At 42.7% G+C, this 19,444-nt stretch overlaps 1 protein-coding gene across 1 annotated transcript in view; it reads right to left on the bottom strand.

Moving 5' to 3' along the window:
- The window catches only part of kcnh1a (potassium voltage-gated channel, subfamily H (eag-related), member 1a), a 339,143-nt gene that overhangs the window by 205,322 nt on the left and 114,377 nt on the right, over window positions 1-19,444 (bottom strand). Inside the window, exon 9 of the mRNA XM_068045094.1 lies at window positions 9,485-9,737. Within this exon, the coding sequence (XP_067901195.1) occupies window positions 9,485-9,737 (253 nt within the window). The remainder of the gene's footprint in view (window positions 1-9,484; window positions 9,738-19,444) is intronic.

The following is a 19,444-nucleotide window of genomic DNA, read 5'->3' as shown; positions in this document are numbered from 1 at the left end:
TTCTATTAGAGCCCATTGTGCATGACACAAACAAAAATTGTGAACTATAATACCCTAAGGGCGTTTCCATTTAAACCAATGCAGACCATCATTCCCCTTTGTACACACTCTTCCAGTCTAGAAAAACTACACCCAACACTTTTATTTGGGCACAAAATTAACTTTCTCTGTGTGACCCAATTACATTACCACCAGAATAAACATGCAATCTGTACTACAGTGAATTTGAATATGGGGAGATGTAGGCTGGTCACTTAGTGATTGTCTAGGTATTAAGACAATTTTTAATATCGGTATATCTTGCTTGTATTTCCAGAAGGCTGTCTACAACCACTGGAAATGCACATGAATTAGTGGAATTGAAGGAGCTCACCTGCATGAAGAAATGGTATCATGAGATTGGAGAATATGTAGGTATGAGGAGACAGCAGGATAATGCAATTAGTTTTGGAATGCTTGTCAAAGAGCTAGGTTTTAAGCAGCATCATAAAAGGAGGAGAGAGGGGTAGAGAAACGGAGAGGCTGAGGGAAGGAATTCCAGAGCTCAGGGTCCAGGAAGCTGATGGCACAGCCATTAGTGATAAAAGTCAGGGATAGCAAAGAGTTGGCAGAAATATGATGAATCAAATGATCTCCTTCTGTGCTATAAACTTCTATCGCTCCAAATATTGAGGTTGCTAGAGAAGAAAGACTAGAATTCAAACTAGACCTCTTTCCTTGGGATCAAGAATCTATTTTTAAAAGGTTCCTGGATACTTTCTTAAATAGCTTTAAATCTAGATTATGAGTCTCAATTTAAAAAAAAATGATTTTGCAAAATATTACTCAGGTTAAACAAAAAATTAACAATTTTAAATTGAGAGGAATGGTTGTAAATCCACATAGCCATTATAGGAACTGGACATTTAGCTTCCATAATAACTTACGCATTTGTGCATGCAAAAAATGTTCATTAACATAAATAAAAGCAAAATACTGCGGATTCTGGAAATCTGAACCACTCAGCAGGTCTGGCAGCATCTGTGAAAAGAGAAGCAGAGTTAACGTTTTGGGTCAGAGACCCTTCCTCGGAACTGACAAATATTAGAAAAATCACAGGTTACAAGCAAGTGAGGTGGGGGTGGGGCAAGAGATAACAAAGGAGAAGGTGTAGATTGGACACGGCCACATAGTTGACCAAAAGGTCATGGAGCAAAGGCAAACAATATGCTAATGATGTGTTGAAAGACAAAGCATCAGTACAGATTAGGTGTTAACGGACTGAATATTGAACAGCAGCAAGTGCAAACCTGAAAAAAAAAAGTGGGTAAGCAAACTGAACAAACTAAGATGAAATGAAATAAATGTGAAGAAAAGATTGTAAAAGATGTAAAAAAAGAAAAAAAGAAAAAATAACTAAATATGAAAGTAAAATGGGGGGCTGTCATGCTCTGAAATTATTGAACTCAATGTTCATAGAACATAGAACAGTACAGCACAGTACAGGCCCTTCGGCCCAAGATGTTGTGCCGAACCTTTAACCTACTCTAAGATCAAACTACCTACATACCCTTCATACTACTATCATCCATGTACCTATCCAAGAGTCGCTTAAATGTCCCTAATGTATCTGCTTCTACTACCACCGCTGGCAGTGCATTCCACGCACCCACCACTCTCTGTGTAAAGAACCTACCTCTGACATCTCCCCGAAACCTTCCTCCAATCACCTTAAAATTATGCCCCCTGGTGATAGCCCTTTCCGCCCTGGGAAAAAGTCTCTGGCTATCCACTCTATCTATGCCTCTCATCATCTTGTACCACTCTATCAAGTCACCTCTCATCCTTCTTCGCTCCAATGAGAAAAGCCCTAGCTCCCTCAACCTTTCTTCGTAAGACATGCCCTCCAGTCCAGGTAGCATCCTGGTAAATCTCCTCTGCACCCTCTCTAAAGCTTCTACATCCTTCCTATAATGAGGCGACCAGAACTGAACACAATATTCCAAGTGTGGTCTAACCAGGGCTTTATAGAGCTGCAGCATAACCTCGCGGCTCTTAAACTCAATCCCCCCGTTAATGAAAGCCAACACACCATATGCCTTTTTTACGACCCTATCAACTTGGGTGGCAACTTTGAGCGATCTATGGACATGGACCCCAAGATCCCTCTGTTCCTCCACACTACCAGTTCAGTCTGGCAGGCTGTAGTGTGCCTAATCGGTAGATGAGATGCTGTTCCTCGAGCTTGCGTTGATGTTCACTGGAACACTGCAGCAATCCCATGACAGAGATGTGAGCATGAGAGCAGGGGGGAGTGTTGAAATGGCAAGCAACCGGAAGCTCAGGGTCCTGCTTGCGGACTGAGCGGAGATGTTCCGCAAAGCGGTCACCCAATCTGAGCTTGGTCTCCCCAATGTAGAGGGGACCACATTGTGAGCAGCGAATACAGAATACTACATTGAAAGAAGTACAAGTAAATCACTGCTTCACCTGAAAGGAGTGTTTGGGGCCTGGGATAGTGAGGAGAGAGGAGGTAAATGGGCAGGTATTACACCTCCTGCGATTGCAGGGGAAGGTGCCATGGGACGGGGACGAGGTGGTGGGGGTAATGGAGGAGTGGACCAGGGTGTCGTGGAGGGAACGATCCCTTCGGAATGCTGACAGGGGAAGGGAGGGGAAGATGCGTTTGGTAGTGGCATCACGCTGGAGGTGGAGGAAATGGCAGAGGATGATCCTTTGGATATGGAGGCTGATGGGGTAGAAAGTGAGGACAAGGGGAACCCTGTCACGGTTCTGGGAGGGAGGGGAATGGGTGAGGGTAGAGGTGCGGGAAATGGGCCAGACACGGTTGAGGGCCCTGTCAACCATTAACATAAGTCTGTGTTGTTTTACTTCATAGTAAAAGTTAAAAATTATCTTGAAAGCATCAGATAATCAAAATTATCTTGAATTCAAAAGGTAAGCACATCTAAATGACGTGGGATTAGTGTGATAAATAACCTTATGAATATATAGTATGCCAAAAGCATGACCTTTAAATTCATTTTTAAACTGTGCTATTACATGTTGCAACATTTCAATCACACCCATTAGAAAACAATTTTAAAAATGAAAACTCAGGCGAAGATTCAAAATATGGATGAAGAAATTCAACTAGTGCCAAAAACAGGTGCAAAATGAGTGTAGCAGCCATCCACGCCCCAATGATGTTAGCAAGAGGCATGAGTCAAATTGGTGCTCGTGCTTCGTTTGATTGTGATCGGTAAACTGCTAGTGCTACTCACGCAGTTTACTGGCAGCCCACTAGTTGGGATAGCAGGAAATTGGGCAGCTATGAGGCCATTTTAAGGTCACCTGCAGCTCTTAATGGGGAGATGCACGTTTGGCTGTTTTGAATCATTGCTACAAAGTGAAGATGGCAGCTGGAAGTTCTGCAAAGATACCAGACTTTCAGACACTATTCTGGAGGTCCTTGTGGAGCTGTTATTTTCCACTACACGAGAATAGTGCAAAGGCAAATAGCTCAGTAGCAATGGTCAAAGTTGGCACAGCATAAACAGGTGCGAACTGAGGGCCTGGCTGCAATCCCTCAAGAATGCAATGATCTGACTACCGCTGCTAAGTTAAGATTCCTAGTCGCCTCCTTGTTACTCTGCTTAGCCCTGCTCCAAAAGTAGCCCCAGCACTGAAAAGCTTTCCCTCCCCATATCTGCTCACTCTTCTCCAATCACTGCAGTGCACCACTGAACCTCCATCAAATGCTACTTGCACACACCAACTGTCCTCACAATTATTCCCCTTACTTCCTTATTCCTCTGGCATCTTTCCTGCACCTTCCACATTATTCTACCAAGGCGCACATCTTCAGAACCTTTCGGCAGGCCACAGTAACACATCCCCTTTCTCTCTGCAGTACAAGCTGGTAAACAATACTAAAAAGCAAACAAGTACAGGAGGGGGAACCACCATTTCTCCAAGTCCCATGCCCATTAGAAGAGGCTGCACTGGAACTCGTGGGCAGAGGGTGCATCAGGAGTATCATAACTGACAAAGCTGGAGGATATGCTCCAGTCATTTTGGCCTTCTTAACCTATTTTACTCTCCTTATTGAACTCCCTCCTGAGTGGTGCTGCTTTGGGCTGTCACTCAACTGTCTCTGCTAACCATTGTAACTAATTACTAACTCTTACACCTCTATTCTCTCGCCAAATCAATCACAAGTTACGGGTCTATTTGCAGGAGAGGAAGAGGAGGAGAGCCCTGCTGAAGAGATTCTGTCACTCTCCTTTACCCTTGCAGGCACCAACTCAGAAACTGACACCCCACATTAGAATGTGCGATCAAGGGGGATTCATTAAACAGAAGTGCACAGGATCAAGGGTGGAGGATAGATTGGCCCAGGAACCAGCTTGCCTGAAGGGAGAGCCCACATCTTAGCCCTGCTGCAGAGGGCACAGATATTGGTTTGAAGAGCCTAGCCAAAAGGAGATAATGTTTGTCAGCTAGAAACTTCTCAAGTGTATTGGACTGCCTATTAGCCTGTGCACAATGTCAGACAGTGTGGAGGAGTCCCTCTCCACCTTGACGGGTATAGAAACAATGCAGCCAAACATGGAGCATGTGGTTACCTCTAAACACAATGCAGCAGGGGCCTCAGTTATAGAGGCTTTGAGGGAAGCGCAGACTGCTGCCATTGTTGGTCTAAGTTCCAACATTTTTCCAGCTTCCAATGCATGAAGGAAGGCATGGATAGAGGTTTCCAAACCAACACATCGCTCCTCCAAATCTCTTCCCATACAGAGAAATGGGAATGTTGAGGTCCAACCCCATGCGAGTTGGAGTGGTGCCAAGGGAGAGGCAGATGCAGTCCTCTCAGGATGACAGCATGCCTGCTCCCTGCAAGTCTCTGAATCAGTGCCATTGATGATGCCAGACAGCCAGCTGCGCTAGAGTACTCTGGCTGCCGACAGACTGCATACTATAGCTCAGCCTTCGAAGGACAAATATCTTATTAGTCACCCATCACGGCATCTCAAATGCCTTCAGTAGATACGCCCCATGTTTAGCCATTGTGGTAGCACCTTTTCGGAGCATCATATTAGGCAAATGAGCACTTAAGACAGGCAATAAGGTTTGCGTGTGACCTTTAGTTTTTCAACCTGGAACCAGAGTGCAGAATTTTTTTGAATTGGTGTTTGTTTGACCACCCTAGAAGTGATTGCAATGTTCAGGTTGAGGGCGTTCATCTGGAAGAGGTAAGGACTGTGTCTGAGGATAAGCGGGACTGTTGGTGGTTGGGTGGAAAATGAGTAACCAAAGCATTCCTCACTGATTTATAGCTTTTGCTCTGAATTTTCAGCAACGGTCTGCTCTTTCTGCTCTTGCACCTCCATTTCTTCCTCCTCAGGTGAAGGGTTGCCATCTCTGTAGGGCAAAGTTACAGAGCATGCAGCAAAATATAACAAATCAGGAGACTTTCTCAGGGCTATAATGCAGGCCACTTCCATGCCTATCCAAGTAGCAGAATATCTGTTTCAGGATGCCTATGGTTTGCTCAACATTCAGTGCTCTGGTAGAGATGTGGCTCTAACTGCAGCACTCCTCTGTGTCTGTGCTTGGATTCCTGATATGCTTCCTGAGCCACATGCTCAGAGGATGCCCTCTGTCTCCAAACATCTGGTCTGGTATCCAATGGTCTGGGTGGGAGAAAGGAGGGGATTGAGAACTATCACAGAATAAAGGCATCATGACAACGGCCAAGAAACCTGCTGTCGACCTGCTCAATGTATTGTCTGTTGTCACACACCAACTGAATGTCAAGTAAATGGAAGGCCTTCCTGTTGATGCATACATCAGGTTCTAGACATGGAGCACACAAGGTTGTATGAGTGCAGTCAAACTTTGCCCTGCACCTGCGGAAAGCCTGCTAACCTTGCAAAGCTCAGAGCTCTGTCTTCCTACTTTGCTGCCTCCTTGGTGAAAGTGATGATTTTGTTTTGCTAACTAAGTGGGCATTTGTCACCTGCTTGATGCAGCAATGCACAGCTAATTGACCGATGTTACTAACGTCACCTGTTACATCCCGGAATGACCCTGAAGCGTTGAAATTCAGGACTACAGTAAGGTTCAGAGCCACTGGCAATAAAGTGTGTGTCCTGGTGCAGGGCTGCAGTTGGTTTTATTATAGCATCCCTGGTGAAGTGGAGCTGCTGGACACACTGCTGCTCAATTAATTCGAGGTAAAATGTTCTAATCCTGTACATTTATGCTGTGTAAAGAGTCTTGTGTCTGCCTCTCCGATGCCTCCTTCTCCCACCAGCTTCAGATCTCTGCACTGATTTCCTGCTCTTCATCCTCCTTCTCCTCTAGCACCAATGGCAGATCGAGCAACACACCCATATTGGTACAGTAACCTGTACTGCTGCTCCGAAAGTAACACTCCATAATTTTTCAACTCAGCTAGAGTAGCTAACACAGGTAGAAATGGGTCTAAAAGAAATCCACAAGCCGTCGAAAAGAAATAAACAGAGAATTATCTGAATGCAGCTGAGGATACCTTTAAATAACATTGATGCAACCTCCTTCTCAACTATTGCCACCAAGGATTTGTAGGTGGATTTTTGAATTAGGGAATGTAGCGCCCCAAATACACTTTGTCACAAAAGCAGTAGATTCCTCAAACTTTCCAGATTTAATCAGCAAAAGAGTCTTATTGTTCCAGGTATTACTTTAAATGTTTTATTAATTCATTCATGGGATGTGGCCCACTGGCTAGGCCAGCATTTATGCCCATCCCTAATTGCTCTCACGAAGGTGGTGCCTTCTTGAACTGCCTTCTTGAACCGCTGAATGGATGTAGGTACACCCACAGTACTGTTGGAAGGGAGTTCCAGCATTTTGACCCAGCAACAGTGAAGGGACGGTGATATAGTTCCAAGTCAAGATGGTGTGTGGCTTGGAGGGGAACTTGCAGTATTTGCATAAAGTGTAATCATGAACCATGGGAAAGTGCCAGCTGTGACTTGATGATCAGGAAATCCCTTCTTGCTAACTGATGCTAATTTATGAAGCCGAAAAGTTTGCCATAAATCATATAGCTGAATAAAATATACTTCGATTGTGTTCCTCACAATATGAAAGATTTTTTTTTTGCCATGTAGCATCCACATATTATAAAAGGAGTACTGATTTTATGGTAAAGAAATTGTATTTGCATTGCAAAGTTTCCAGTTAACAAAAATAACTGATGCAGAATGCTACTGCAATCATCAAAGCATTCAAAGGTCTTTAAATCTTTAAATGTTTAACTATTTGTACATCACAGACCCTTGTAGCTTGAGTACCTTTATGGTATATTTGATGGGCTATTAGTTTAGTCTAAATTAAACAAACTGAGCCAAAAAGAGGCTTTGAATTTTGCTATCTATCCTAAAGTACCAAGAAATGTTACTTTGCATTGCTTGTTCTTGCTTTCTTTCTTTCGCAGCTCACTTACCTTCAGGTAGCATTCAAACCCTACAAATGTGCATGTCATGACAGAACCCCTTCTGAGCTTCACATATTTACACCATTCTACTAAGCTCCTGTCTGTAAACTCACTTTTCCTTATAATAAAATGAATTGCGTATACCTACATTTCACTAGTTGTCTAGATAGCAATGACTGCTAAGGTTACAAGCAATCAGATTATTTTATGAAAATTTATACATTTTAGAAGATTAAGGAAATTAACTTTTTTTGAAAATGTTGTAAATCAACAGTTTAATTACCAACATAATCCTCCACCAAGTTTCTTGTGCTGTTCTTCTTTGAAGTAATTTTAATTTTTGCATGATAATGGGCTGAATTTTAATCACGGCCATGCTGCGCAGCGGCGCACTTTCAACTCGGCAGCCTTCTGACACGGAAGTGCCACCAGGAACCCCGGCAATATTATGCGCATGGCCTCATTTAAATAGAGGAGGTGGAGCGGCCACCCCCGATGATGTAGAGGGGCTTGGGGCTGCATCCCCGGCAACAATGTCTGGCGCCACCAGGCAGGCGCGGCGCCATTTTTAAAGGCTTTAAGCCCTTAGAATTATTTTTAGTTTTTAAAGGGACATTATTCCATTATTCATAAACTTTTATTAACAATTAATAAAGACGTGGAAGCCCTTCCCCAACCCCCTAATGGTCATTTCAACGCCCAAAATGACCAACATTTGACTTTTCCCTACCTGAACCTCCCCCCCAATCTTCTAACATTTGGCCACTAGCCCCTTCCCACCATTCACACAACCAATTAAGTTTGTTTGCGCCACTCGCCCACCTCCTGTCCTGAAAATTTTATTACCTCCCCTCCCCACCAGGTTCTCACCTTGGAACTCCGTATGGAGTTGCAAAGGTGCACGAAGGCCAAGCGGCGGCCGTAAAATCGGTGTGGGACGGCCGCAGGCAAGTATATTTGCATATAATTATTCTTTATTTACATATTTAGATGAAGGGCCTGCCGCCATCCGGCAGGGGTGGGGGGGGGCGCACCGAGGTCCCCCCACCGCCGGTAATATGCGGCGGGCCCTTCAATGTCGTGGGTTGAGGCGGGCCTCTCCCCGGAGAATTTTACCAGCCCCCACAACATGACCCGCAGCGTCGAGGGGTCAGTAAAATTCAGGTCAATGTCCTGCTAGTGGATTGCATGCAGGCTCTTTTCATTGTGAAATTATTTTTTCTCACCAATAGTGTTACATGGAACGTGCCTTGCAAGCTCACACAGAAGGTACTTTCAGTATTAAAATCCAAGGCTTAACAGAACTCAAGAGTCTAATGAATGAGATGTTAAACTGAGGCCCCGTCTGCGCACTCAGGTCGACTTGACGGATCCCACAGCCCTCATCAAAGAGCAGGGGAGTTCTCCCATTTTCCTACCAAATATTTATCCCTCAACCAACAGCTAAAACAGGTAATTGATCCGTATTTCATTTGGGAGTTTGCAGTGTGCAAATTGGCTGGTGTGTTTCCTACATTACTGGTGTTTACACTTCAAAAGTACTTAATTAGCTGTAAAGCAAGCTCGGACATCCTGAGGTTAGCAGAAGTATCACACAAATGCAATTTTTTCCCCAATAATGTTTGCTTCTCACCTTTCAAACCTACCCTATTAAGGTCACACATATCCATCGTCGTCCATTGTATGACTTACATAATTTTTTTTTTAGATCAATAGCATTTCAGCTCAAACATTTTGTTTCGAAAATATCAATGTTCTGCTATGATACCATTAGCAAATATTTCAGTTTAATGCAAATATAATTATTATGTTATATTATATGCTGTCATACTGACAATCAAGCCAACCAACAATTATACTTTTAGGTATTTTTAGATGCTTATAGTTTTCATAATGCATTGCATCACGAATGCTTGAAAGCATATGAGTTACGAGCTGTCTGACCTCTAAGTAGCCTAAATGTCAGTCTATCATTCACAAGAGTAATCTGAATCAATACAGCATGTTTTTAAGTTTTACCTAGGATAGCAACAACTTCTTCATCTTGAATTACTTCCAAGGATCCAGAAACCACAAAGCAAAGGTTGTCCACACTTTCGCCAGCATGGTAAATTAAATCTCCTGGAGCACTATGTATAGTTTGAAACTCTATTGCCAGAGCTCGTAGACAGCCGTCACTTGCAAGTCTAAATGCTGGGTGCTCTTTGAAGACTTTGCGGTTTAAATGGACACAAATATCTGCTCGCATATCCTTAGGGCAAATTTCTAGAACCTACAGGGAAACATATAAATAATAATAAAAAAATCAATTTTTGCTTCATAATTTATTAAAAGCATACTAGACCATTTTGTAGATGTCATGCACTATACAAAAAGCATCTTTCATACAAGCTAGATGGAACACATTTTTCTATAATTTACAAGAAATTATATCTGCACAGAATGATTCATGCATTTTTGATATTATTCAATACTTTTGTGATTATTTAGGACATTTGGTATTGCTACATTATTGGAGGAGTCAGGAAAATTATAAGGATCATATAACAATGATGAAATTAGTTGAACAATGCCATATATTAGATACAAGTTACGAGAAATCATTGATATTGGTTAAAAAGTGTTTCGGGATACAAGAAATGCAATATGAAATTATGCATTGTATTATACAAGATCAATATATGTAATTTTTTTCTTAGCATGTGGAGAAAATCAGTTTCAACATACAACTTAAAAAAGGTAAAAGCAAAATACTGCAGATGCTGGAAATCTGAAACAAAAACAGAAAGCGTTGGAAATACTCAGCAGGTCTGGCAGCATTGTGGACAGAGAAACAGAATTAACATTTCAGGTCTATGACCTTTCATCAGAACTGGCAAAGGTTAGAAATGTAATAGGTTTTGAACAAGTGAAAGGGTGGGTGGGGGAGAAGAACAACAAAAAGGAAGGTTCGTTAAAGGTCAGAGGGCTGGAGAGATTAAATGACAAAAGATGTCATGGAACAAAAGGTAAAAGGGAGTTGTAATAGTTGTAGTAAAAGACAAAGCATTTGTCCAGAGAGAGTGTTAATGGCAGAATAATGATGGTTTCAAAAAACCACGTGCTGGTCTTAAACTTGTTTTTCATGTTTTTGCTTTCGGACAGAGCAGTTGAGTATTTCCACACAACTGAAGGTATTTGCCATTTATTTGTGCTCTCGAGCATTTCTTTTAGAAATTAGTCTGTCTTAATGATGCAAATGCTGACTGCATCACTGCATACTTGATCAGTACAATATAAAATCACGTACTAACACCAACATTATGAAAGGAAAACATAACCTTGCCAAAAAGAACACTATTTTTGGGCATTAACATTATTAAAAATGCAGCTTTCTGCTAATCTTTGCTTAACACGTTCCTAGAGATAGCCTGCAACATAGATGCAAGACATGGAGACAATACAATGATTTATTCATGACGTATATTCTAAAAGCAAGTTACAACTTAAAAAAAATCAATATAGCTACAGGCAAATGAAACATGTGCAGTGGTGGCGACACACTTCAACTGCATAGTTTGCAGCAGTATATACAGCAAAGAACAAAGAACAGTACAGCACAGGAACAGGCCATTCGGCCCTCCAAGCCTGCGCCGATCTTGATGCCTGTCTAAACTAAAACCTTCTGCACTTCCGGGGTCCGTATCCCTCTATTCCCATCCTATTCATGTATTTGTCAAGATGCCTCTTAAATGTCTCTATCGTACCTGCTTCCACCACCTCCCCTGGCAGCAAGTTCCAGGCAGTCACCACCCTCTGTGTAAAAAACTTGCCTCGCACATCCCCTCTAAATTTTGCCCCTCGCACCTTAAACCTATGTCCGCTAGTAACTGACTCTTCCACCCTGGGAAAAAGCTTCTGACTATCCACTCTGTCCATGCCACTCATAACTTTGTAAACCTCTATCATTTAGCCGCTCCATCTCCATCATTCCAGTGAAAACAATCCGAGTTTATCCAACCTCTCCTCATAGCTAATACCCTCCAGACCAGGCAACATCCTGGTAAACCTCTTCTGTACCCTCTCCAAAGCCTCCACATCCTTCTGGTAGTGTGACAACCAGAATTGTATGCAATATTCCAAGTGTGGCCGAACTAAGGTTCTGTACAGCTGCAGCATGACTTGCCAATTTTTATACTCTATGCCCCGACCAACAAAGGCAAGCATGCCGTATGCCTTTTTGTCTACTTTATCCACCTGTGTTGCCACTTTCAGTGATCTGTGGACCTGTACGCCCAGATCTCTCTGCCTGTCAATACTCCTAAGGATTCTGCCATTTACTGTATACCTCCCACCTGTATTAGACCTTCCAAAATGCATTACCTTACATTTGTCCGGATTAAACTGCATCTGCCATTTCTCCGCCCAAGTCTCCAACCGATCTATATCCTGCTGTGTCCTCTGACATTCCTAAACACTATCCGCAACTCCACCAACCTTTGAGTCGTCTTCAAACTTACTAATCAGCACTGATCCCTGCGGAACACCACTAGTCACAGCCCTCCATTCAGAAAAGCACCCTTCCACTGCTACTCTCTGTCTTCTATGACTGAGCCAGTTCTGTATCCATCTTGCCAGCTCACCTCTGATCCCGTGTGACCTCACCTTTTGTACCAGTCTGCCATGAGGGACCTTGTCAAAGACTTTACTGAAGTCCATGTAGACAACATCCACTGCCCTTCCTTCATCAATCACCTTCGTCACTTCCTCAAAAAACTCAATCAAGTTAGTGAGACATGACCTCCCCTTCGCAAAACCATGCTGCCTCTCGCTAACAAGCCCATTTGTTTCCAAATGGGAGTAAATCCTGTCCCGAAGAATCCTCTACAATAATTTCCCTACCACTGACGTAAGGCTCACTGGCCTGTAATTTCCTGGATTATCCTTGCTACCCTTCTTAAACAAAGGAACAACATTGGCTATTCTCCAGTCCTCTGGGACCTCACCTGTAGCCAATGAGGATGCAAAGATTTCTGTCAAGACCCCAGCAATTTCCTCCCTTGCCTCCCTCAGTATTCTGGGTTAGATCCCATCAGGCCCTGGGGACTTATCTACCTTAATGTTTTTCAAGACGCCCAACACCTCCTCCTTTTTGATATCAACATGACCCAGACTATCTACACTCCCTTCCCTAGACTCATCATCCACCAAGTCCTTCTCTTGGGTGAATACTGATGCAAAGTACTCATTTAGTACCTCTCCCATTTCCTCTGGCTCCACGCATAGATTCCCTTCTCTGTCCTTGAGTGGGCCAACCCTTTCCCTGGCTACCCTCTTGCTCTTTATATACGTATAAAAAGCCTTGGTATTCTCCTTAATCCTGTTTGCCAATGACTTTTCATGACCCCTTTTAGCCCTCCTGACTCCTTGCTTAAGTTCCTTCCTACTTTCTTTATATTCCTCAAGGGCTTCGTCTGTTCCCAGCCTTCTAGCCCTTACGAACGCTTCCTTTTTCTTTTTGACTAGGCTCACAATATCCCTCGTTATCCAAGGTTCCCGAAACTTGCCAAACTTATCCTTCATCCTCACAGGAACATGCCAGTCCTGGATTCTAATCAACTGACGTTTGAAAGACTCCCACATGTCAGATGTTGATTTACCCTCAAACAGCCGCCCCCAATCTGAATTCTTCAGTTCCTGCCTAATATTGTTATAATTAGCCTTCCCCCAATTTAGCACCTTCACCCGAGGGCTACTCTTATCCTTATCCACAAGTACCTTAAAACTTACGGAATTATGGTCACTGTTCCCGAAATGCTCCCCTACTGAAACTTGAACCACCTGGCCGGGCGTATTCCCCAATACCAGGTCCAGTATGGCCCCTTCCCTAGTTGGACTATCTACATATTGTTTCAAGAAGCCCTCCTAGATGCTCCTTACAAATTCTGCCCCATCCAAGCCCCTAGCGCTAAGTGAGTCCCAGTCAATATAGGGGAAGTTAAAATCACCCATCACAACAACCCTGTTGCTTTTACATCTTTCCAAAATCTGTCTCCGTATCTGCTCCTCTACCTCCCGCTGGCTGTTGGGAGGCCTGTAGTAAACCCCCAACATTGTGACTGCACCCTTCCTATTCCTGAGCTCTACCCATATTGCCTTGTTGCATGAGCCCTCTGAGGTGTCCTCCCGCAGTACAGCTGTGATATTCTCCTTAGCCAGTAATGCAACTCCCCTGCCCCTTTTACATCCCCCTCTATCCTGCCTAAAGCATCTAAATCCCAGAACGTTTAGCTGCCAATCCGGTCCTTCCCTCAACCAAGTCTCTGTAATAGCAACAACACCGTAGTTCCAAGTACTAATCCAAGCAGCATATTCAGTTTGAGATTCAAGTGCATTTCAATTATATAATAGCTCACATTTAAATTATATTTACTTTTAGAATGTTGGAAGCCAAAATTCTTGTGATTGTGCTGGGTACTGAGTATGCAGGAGTTTCCTCTTTGCCTTGTAAGCAGATTAACCTCTATCTGTGCCTTAGGAGACAAATAATTGCAGAAAAGGGGGGAGACAGGGGCAGGGATTCCTTATTCCATTAATTACCGCACCTTAGACTTAATCTGAACCCGATATATGAATGGACAGCAATACACCTAGTTGTTGAAGAATACCGGCCTCCATAAAAGGTGGATGTATCAGGCAAATGGCTTGAACTTCAGAAGCCAAGCATTTTTTTCTTCTTAGCAGGGCACAATGGCTGAGCTGACCTGGGCAATCTCCCTTCTCCCTTCCAAACAGGTGAGTGGGTGCAGGAGTTTCCAGCTATCATAGGTAGGCTGAATGTGACACTGATATAATGACGTGCCCTCGCACAGATCCCATAAAGCTCTGTTGGGAGACAGCAAGATTGGACAGTAGGGCTGCTGTTCATTAGAAGGCAGTGATGAGTGACTCGATGGGCCTTTCAAAGACTTCACCTTACTACCTCATGATGTCAGAATGGCAATTTTACTACAAAGGCAGAAAATTTGCTGTCCATAGGTTTTAACATGATTTTGTAATTGAATATGAATCTGATTCCACTATCTCCTTGTTATAAAATACATAAACAACATTTACGGGACTTCATATATCGCATGTGTGATGCTGATTCCAATTTCAAAAGTGGTACTGTACTTCTGTTAGCCATAAAGATGATTGAAATGGATATGTTTAATGTAAGGAAACTTAAAAGCAAGATACTAAAGAAAATTGCTTTATAATGTTATTCTGCAGGCCCAAAGACTCAAAATAAATTATAATTTTAATCACTGAACCTGCAACACCTACTTTCTGCTATGCTAGCAGTTAATGAACATACAGCAGGAATTTGAAGAGGCAATATTCACAGTTCAACTTTGCACTTGAAAGGGAGTCTCCATGGTATTCAACTCTTTATAAAGCAACTACAAAAGGAACAGCTGCTCTGTTGCGCAGTCAAACTGCAATTTGGGAGCCCAAAAACCTCCAAAGTCAATCAAAATCAGTTCTCAAAGTATTCATGAATTATTAACAAATTGGGCACAACTGAAAAGGAAACCAACATAACATTTTATTCTCTTTCACATTTAGCCCTCATCCAACTAGAGCATTTAATGTATTATTCAATTATTTTTTTATGGCATGTTGTGCAATGCATTTTGAGTAGTCTGTGTAAGTAGCGTAAAATTTGTAATGCTTAGTGCATCTGGAACAAATTTTTTAAATAGGATTTTAAATAGAAAATTTGTCATGTCAGTCCCAGACTTGGTATTTTTGAGGTATTTGAATAGATAATGCACATAAAACATTTTCAAAACAATAATCGCCAGCAATGGCATTGCTCACAGCATGGCAGACAATAAGCTGTCTTGCAACAAGTACGGTTTCTCTTGTGACACACAAAGTGTTATTATATAACACACCTATGATTATAGCAATCCATCCCATGCTTCCAATGGGGTGCCACATTCAAAGGGAGTTCTGAATTAGTACACATTCTCTAGCCCATGGTCGATTCAACCGGCCACAGGATCAGTGAATTTATCATTTATTCTCCAGTTCTTTGGTCTTGTTACTCACAGAAAATTAAGACAAAAATGTTCCTCTCTTCCAGCAGCTGTCTCTTGTTCTTCCCTACTATCCTACGGTTTCTATGTTGCACTGTGTGGGGTAGATTTTGATTTTGTTTGATAGTGTGAAATGGGTGATAGCGAATCAGCAGCCTGTTTTATGTTGTGGTACCCCTTTAAGAGGTTTGGTCATGTGATAATACATAGCAGTGTAACAGCTGTGATGTAATGCACCATGTGACTTCTGGTGAGAGTTCAATCTGAAGTATCTGCACAGTGAAGACCTGTGTTGGCATGCAGAACCATCATTAAACAAAGAGCCCACTTTATTGTGTTACTGATCCTGTCTTGAGTGGCTACTGCCTTGTGTGTCATTTGTTGCTAACACAGAGGTTAAGAAAAACACAATATGGCAGCAGCTTGTGGGAATTTCAACATCTCAACTTTTTGAGTACTCTTTCACACCTTCGAAGAAGTGCGAGCCACAGCCATTGCCAAATCTATGGGAACTTCAAGGGCCTGAATATTGGTTCTATTGCTTCACACCTCAGCAGCAGTGTAGGCAGTTGGGTAAGCTTGTTTGCACTTGGGGCTGTGAGGTCAAGCAGTAACAGACTGTGTTAGAATCTCCATGGATATAGAGTTAGAGGGTCAGATTTCTTGCGTTGGGAGAAAGTAGGGGAGGTCTGAACGCACCGGACACTGTAGACATTAAACGGACCCCCAATTGAGAGGTGCAAAAGGATTAGCACCGTAGCAATAGTGGGCTACTGGGTCGAGCACAAAAATGGGCCAGCTTTGATATTAATAGTGCCGCAAATCGATGGTGAATCAAGGAAAGGGTGAGATTTAAGGCACGGAATGGAGGAAGAAAGAAAAAGAATCGCCATTGCTGTTTCACGTCTTCAACATTTTTAGGGCCAAAACCACCCTTTGTGGGTGGGGCCAAGTCAAAAGCATACGAATCGGGCGAAAGTGCCACAACCTCAAAGTGGAACGGCCGTCAGTTACTGCTGCAGTATTTTTGTCTACCCGGACAGCAGGAGATTTCTTTTAATTTCACACAGAGTAATGGCAGTGAGTCATCACAAGAATAACAGCACAGTTTCCTACCATCAACTGGACAGCAGCTGACCTGTTGTCAGAATTTCAGCTCTTCAGGCCGAGCTATTTTTTTGTCGACTTAGCAGTCGCAGAACCAGAGAAGAAGGCAGTGAAAATATGCATTGGCATTGGCAACGAAGGCTTACGTCCTCTTAACACTTCTGGTCTCACCGAAGAAGAGCAGAAGGATCCCGCAGAAATCTGGTCATCATTAGAGGATCAACTTCATGTCAAACTGAATTTGTGGGTTCACTGGCTCGAGTTCATGTCTTTTTGACAGTAAGCAACTGAGTCCATTGACCAGTTTGTCAGTTACTATCGAGATAAGGGTCATGAGTGTAGTATAAGAGTCTGAAAGGATTAATGTTGAGAGTGCGCAAAGAATACCTCCTACCATGATGATGTAAGAAATCACATGAGAGAGACTTGAAGATAGATGCAACGTGGCTTTGCAGGAGTCACACAGACTGGTGTGAAGCTGTACATAGTTATAGTATAATAAAGGTTAATGTTCTAATTACTCCAGACTAAGGAATCTCTCTAAGCTTGACTAACTAAGCATATTAAGGTGACAGCATACCAAACAAACATTTTACAGCGAGTGTGAATTCAGAGGCTGAACTTGCAGACCTTATCATCGAGCTAGTGATTGCATCCACAACAATAAATGGATACCAGAGGGATCTTTTAGAGAAACCCAAGAGGCATACCGATAGATGTCTTGCTCAAAAGATGGGTCGAAAATTTGAGTCTATCATTGCGGACCAACAGAGTTCACAATCCTTATGTGCTCCGAATACCATTGGTGCATTAAGTAAGGATTCCAGGTCCGGGAAACCATGTAAAAGGTGTGGGCTCTTATATATGCCTAAGGGTTGCCCAGCATTTAACAACATCTGCAAAGCATGCAGTGTTAGAGGTCAATGGAAACGTCAATGCTGGAAAGTCAAGCCAAATGCTAATGGTAACAGTCTTAACAAAAGCCAGGCAGACTGTAAGAAGGCTTCACGCCCTGGCAAGCTTAGCAGTCATACATCCACGAGGTTCCACATTATCAACATCACCGAACGCACTGATTCGATTACTCCACTCGAGTCTTTTGCCTCTATTCATGTTCTACGTCCAAAAAAGGAGGGCACGCATGTGCTCTGGACAAAGGTGGACACGGGTGCCAGTGCAAATATTTTACCTCTATGCATACTAAAGAACATGCATCCGGGTAAATAACAAGCCATAGTGATGCCTACGAAAACCTAACTGACAATGGTTCATCAATTCCGTGTTTACGGTCCATCAAGATTAATTGCAAATACAACCAATTAGAATGGAAATCCCAACTATTTTACATTGTTCAAACAGCTGGACCTGCTATTGTAGGGCTACAAGCACGCAGGGATTTGACCATGGTAACAATACATGGCATTGGGCATCGCCATGGGAGCAAACCAAGCACAGAGGACAAACCAATTCGCTCTGTTGAGGATCTCACTCAAGAAATAGGGAAGTTGAAGATGCGTCTGAAACTGCGTAAGATGATGGAGGAGTATCAGAAGAAAGCAGAAGCAAAATACAACTTGTTAAAAGAAAGGTTTAAGTGAACAAAACAAGGCCAAAATGCTGGCTAATCAGAAAGAGGAGACAAAATTGCAAATGGCAAGGAACAAAGCCTTAGAAAATGGTGATACTGCAAGCCAGGAGATTCATGTTAGATCTTGACAGGACAAAGCAAAATACAGAAATGTTGCAGCAGAACCACAGGTCCTGAAAGAAAAGATTCATGAGGTTTCATCGCAGGCAAAGTCACAGAGGGAGAAAATGAGAAACAGACTTGTTGCTAAAGGATGACAATATGAGGAAAAGTTAGAGAGCCCTCAGTCCCAGTGCAAGTCGAAGATTTCACAGGCCCTCTTCAAACCCAAGAACAACAGCTTCCAATGAACAGAAATCAGAAGATAAATCTTGACCTCTGTGTTAGTGACTACTCACGCACTAGGCACTGACCACTCAAGACAGCATCAGTAACACAATAAAGTTGGTTCTTTATTTAAGGATGGTTCTGCATGCAAACACAGGTCCACTGTACAGATACTTGCTTCAGACTGAACTCTCACCAGAAGTCACATGATGTGGTATATCACAGCTCTTGCACTGCTGTGCTTTATCACATGACCACACCTCAAACAGTTACCACAACATCCCCCTTTTTGTCCCCAAATAAAAACATATCCGTCTCAAATAGACAAAAGTTAATTATATAGAATTCAACAACTGTAATAGGACAGAAACATACACGGTATAAAACAGTAACAGAGACATATACATTTACAGTCATGATAATGTAAAGGTGGTTTGATCAACTGGCCTGATCTAGAAACAGGATAATAGTTCTTGGAATCCGGAACAGATTTGTATGGACTCTTCTCTGTGGAAGTAGAATGCATAGACTCTGCTTGACATTTGGTCTTCGATCTCGTCTAGTTTGCGATTGACTCTTCCATTGATCTGGGATCATGGACTGTTCCATTCAAAAGGCTAGCAGCAGTACTTGCAGATGACGAGTCCACACCAGAATCGTTAACCTCATTTCAGCCATCATAGTCTCATTTTCAGAATTGTGTAAACAGCTGAGAGTTTTTTGCTGTCCTTCAGGAAGTGCTGATGATTGTTCCAAGTCACTGCAGTTTCTGGATGCTTTATCCGATTTACTCTTTGGCCTATTTTCACTCTGTTTACTCTGAGTGGTTCAGGGTCTCTTTATATGTTGGGCTCGTTGGCTGCTGGAGGATAGTGACTGAGCACTGATGGTGGC

The sequence above is a fragment of the Heterodontus francisci genome, chromosome 13 (assembly GCF_036365525.1).
Source record: "Heterodontus francisci isolate sHetFra1 chromosome 13, sHetFra1.hap1, whole genome shotgun sequence".
NCBI classification, from domain to species: Eukaryota; Metazoa; Chordata; class Chondrichthyes; order Heterodontiformes; family Heterodontidae; genus Heterodontus; species Heterodontus francisci.
This window is presented reverse-complemented; position numbering and strand designations above follow the sequence as displayed.